The 3441-nt window shown below is 37.2% G+C and overlaps 1 protein-coding gene across 2 annotated transcripts in view; it reads left to right on the top strand.

Moving 5' to 3' along the window:
- Positions 1–2852, top strand: part of LOC106535536 (homeobox protein PKNOX1) — a 39419-nt gene extending 36567 nt beyond the window's left edge. Inside the window, exons 11-12 of one of the 2 annotated variants that reach the window (XM_014032572.1) lie at positions 918–1095; positions 2558–2852. In XM_014032572.1, coding sequence (XP_013888026.1) covers positions 918–1095; positions 2558–2630 — 251 coding nt within the window. In that variant the 3' untranslated portion in view covers positions 2631–2852. Of the gene's footprint in view, positions 1–917; positions 1775–2557 lie in introns of those variants that run through there. The other variant, XM_014032573.1, reaches the window with a different exon arrangement.
- Positions 2853–3441: the final 589 nt, after the last annotated feature.

Raw genomic sequence — 3441 nt, 5'->3', positions numbered from 1 at the left:
GGACATTATTAATGAGAAAAATACGTCTGACTGACTGCTGGTAAAATATACGACAGGTCTGGACCACTCGTAAATTTTGTTCATTTCTGAAAAAAATCTTAGAATACGAAAACATTGGTGAATGCCACAAATTCTCCTAAATCACTCGTACGCACAACTTAACAAATCTGTGCGTACGAACGGTTCTTGCATGAGACCCATTGAATCCAAATGGGCTGTGTTCCTGTCTTGCAGATGTGTTCTCCAGGAGTTGTGACCTGAAAGTCATTGGTGCCTCTCACAATAGCAACCAAAGCTGCCAAGCTGAAGAAATAGAACTTAAGTGCATGCTGTCTTGGGTTTACATCCTGGGCCTGTTACCTCTTTGCRAAGACCACTGAGAAAAAGTAGAAGATTAATGGATGGATGATGATAAAATAATTGCCGGATCTAGAAGAGGCCTTCTCATTTTTCCACTCAAAATCATTGAACCAGTGTTACAGAATATTCTCTCGTCAGGTTGCAAGTGTTCGAAATTTGCAGTTTTATTACAAGAATGTTGTGCATCATTGGTGCTATAGTTATACTATATACTCACAGTGAATTTTGATTACTTTTTTGTTTGGTTTTACAATATTTTTGGAACAGCAACACAAACTGTAATTGAACTGCCTTTAATTTTCCCAAACTGAMATGGCAGTGTGTTTGACTTTTATCGTAGTTACATAAAACACTGACACAAATCTGATGATTCAACATCATACACACTGAAGACAACAAGAGCAGCAGACATAAAGCACTGTTCAGCTGTTAGAAGGAAATCCCACATTAACATTTGAAGCATGCTTCTATGAATCTTATAACACGTTGTCCATATTCTTCTCCAAATCACCTCTGTCTGGAGTTGACTTGTCAGACTTTGTATGTCTTTTTCTAAGGTACCATGGTGACAATGAACATGGAAGGTCTGCAGAGTCTGACCTCAGACGGAGCCACGCTGGCGGTGCAGCAGGTGATGCTGGGAGGCCACAGTGAAGATGAGTCAGGAGACAGCGGAGATGAAGATGATGATGCAGACATGACCAGGCTGGGCCTGGACAACAGCGACTCGTTGCAGTAGGACATCCCTCCTCACAAATGCATGAAGTGTTTAAATGGATGTACTCAATGCAGACATATTTAGTTTCCATTGAGCATTATTGTTCAGGACGTCCCCAGCAGTCCTGCTCTCTTCCAACCTGCAGTCTGCGTTGCATAAGTCAGGAGTTTCACTTCCGAAACAAACTGTTTTATAATGAGTTTATTCATGTAGGTGAGTGCACTTTTTGTATATTTAAGCCCAAAAACATAAAATAGAAGAAATAAAAAGATGTGTTAAGAACACCAGAAACAAATTTGTATGTTCCGTTAATAAATATTGACTGAAAGTTTTTGCTTTGTTTGGCCCTTGGTCCCCATTCCCATTTGAATTCAGATTTCATTTTGGATGCCAACATTTGGAAGTTGTATACGTAATGGATTGTCTTCACTTTTTGCATGCCTGTGTTTTAAGTAGATGTGCACACTCTTCCAGTCGACTCCACGGCTCTGTCAAAGGCCTTCAGAGGCTCCGTTGAGCTCTCATGGAGAGAAAAAATGTAGAGATGCTTATTTTTCTATTTAAACATGAAATGAGTGTTTTGTTTTCTTTTTTGTGCTCTGTTTTTGTAAGGAATATGTATGTACAGATTCCTAATTAAAATAAAGAACCCTGTTTTTCAGGGTTCTTTGAAGTTTTTTAAAAATGGCAAAAAAATTTGAATGCTGATGCAAATTGCTATATAAATTGGTTTTAAACTTCTAGTACTAACAAGGTTAAAATTTATGTTCTTTTATAAAGACTTCTTGGCACGAAGCACAAACATCTGACCCATGATGAAATTGGTCAAGGAGACACTAAACTGCACAAAGCTGTTGTAAAGATTAATACTTTCAGTTTGTGTGCTGACACTTAGCCGTAACCTGAAAAAAGAATCCGATCCAGCCGTGTACAGCATACATCACGCCTTCAAATCATTTCATCTCCATGCACAATTCAGAACACTATGCTAATAACACAATCACAGGCTCCAGAGTGGATTACAGGTGCTGGTCATAAAATTAGAATATCATAAAAAAAAGTTTATTTCAGTAATTCCATTCAAAAAGTTAAACTTGTATATTATATTCATTCATTACTCACATGATGATATATTTCAAATGTTTTTCTTGATATTGATTATAACTGAAAATTAAAGAGAACTCCAAATTCAGTATCTCATAAAATTAGAATATTGTGTAAAGGTTCAATATTGAAGACACCTGGTGCCACACTCTAATCAGCTAATTAACTCAATCCACCTGCAAAGGCCTTTAAATGGTCTCTGTCTAATTGACTTCATGCCACAGCGCATTGCAGCAATAATCCAGGCAAAAGGAGCTCCAACTAAGTATTGAGCCCCGTATATGCTCATACTTTGCAGTTGGCCAAAATTTCTTTAAAAAATTCCTTCTTTGTGTTGGTTTTAATTAATATTCTAATTTGTCCTCCTTGTGCAAGGTGCCGATGGTCGTCTCTTGGACAACTGCCAAGTCAGCATTCTTCCCCAAGATTGTGTAGCCTACAGAACTAAACTGAGAGACCACTTAAAGGCAGAAGTTTTGAGGTAATTAGCTGATTAGAGTGTGGCACACCAGGTGTCTTCAATATTTAAAGTTTTTACAATATTCTAATTTTATGAGATACTGAATTAGGGATTTTCATTAGTTATCAGTTGTAATCATCAATATTAAAAGAAATAAACTTTTGAAATATATCAGTTTGTGAGTAATGAATGAATATAATATACAAGTTTCACTTGAATGGAATTACTGAAATAAATCACGTTTTTTATGATATTCTAATTTTATGACCAGCACCTGTATATCACAAACAGGAAGCAATTGACATTTTGCACACATCCAGGTTTAATTATTATGTACATATTATCTTACTGTGTGGAAAATAACTAGTGGACAGGTAGATTCAGTGTTCATGAACATGAACATGAATAAAGAACTGGGATGAAGCTCCACCTGTCACTACACACACATACGTAATGAAAGATATGAAATCTCTTCAAGACATTTCTTACTGCACAAATCAAGGTGCCTGTTGTTGAAATCTTTGCCATATTGGACAACAGCTGCAGTAATCTGGTTTGTAACCCTCCTGAGACTTTTTTGATGTGGCCTCGCTGTTTTGTTTTTCACTTGGGTTTGTCTTGCTTTTTATGAAGCGTTGTTCACTGTTTTCTTGTCTGTTTTGCCTTAGAGCTTTATATTTTGGAATAAACAATGCCTAACTCTCTCATGCAGTCTCTTCATTTTTTCATCTACTAATGTGGGCGGCACGGTGGCTCAGTTGGTAGAGCTGATGCCTCTCAGCAAGAAGGTCACAGGTTC

Source organism: Austrofundulus limnaeus, unplaced genomic scaffold, assembly GCF_001266775.1.
Source record: "Austrofundulus limnaeus strain Quisiro unplaced genomic scaffold, Austrofundulus_limnaeus-1.0 Scaffold1483, whole genome shotgun sequence".
In the NCBI taxonomy this organism is placed as follows: Eukaryota; Metazoa; Chordata; class Actinopteri; order Cyprinodontiformes; family Rivulidae; genus Austrofundulus; species Austrofundulus limnaeus.
This window is presented reverse-complemented; position numbering and strand designations above follow the sequence as displayed.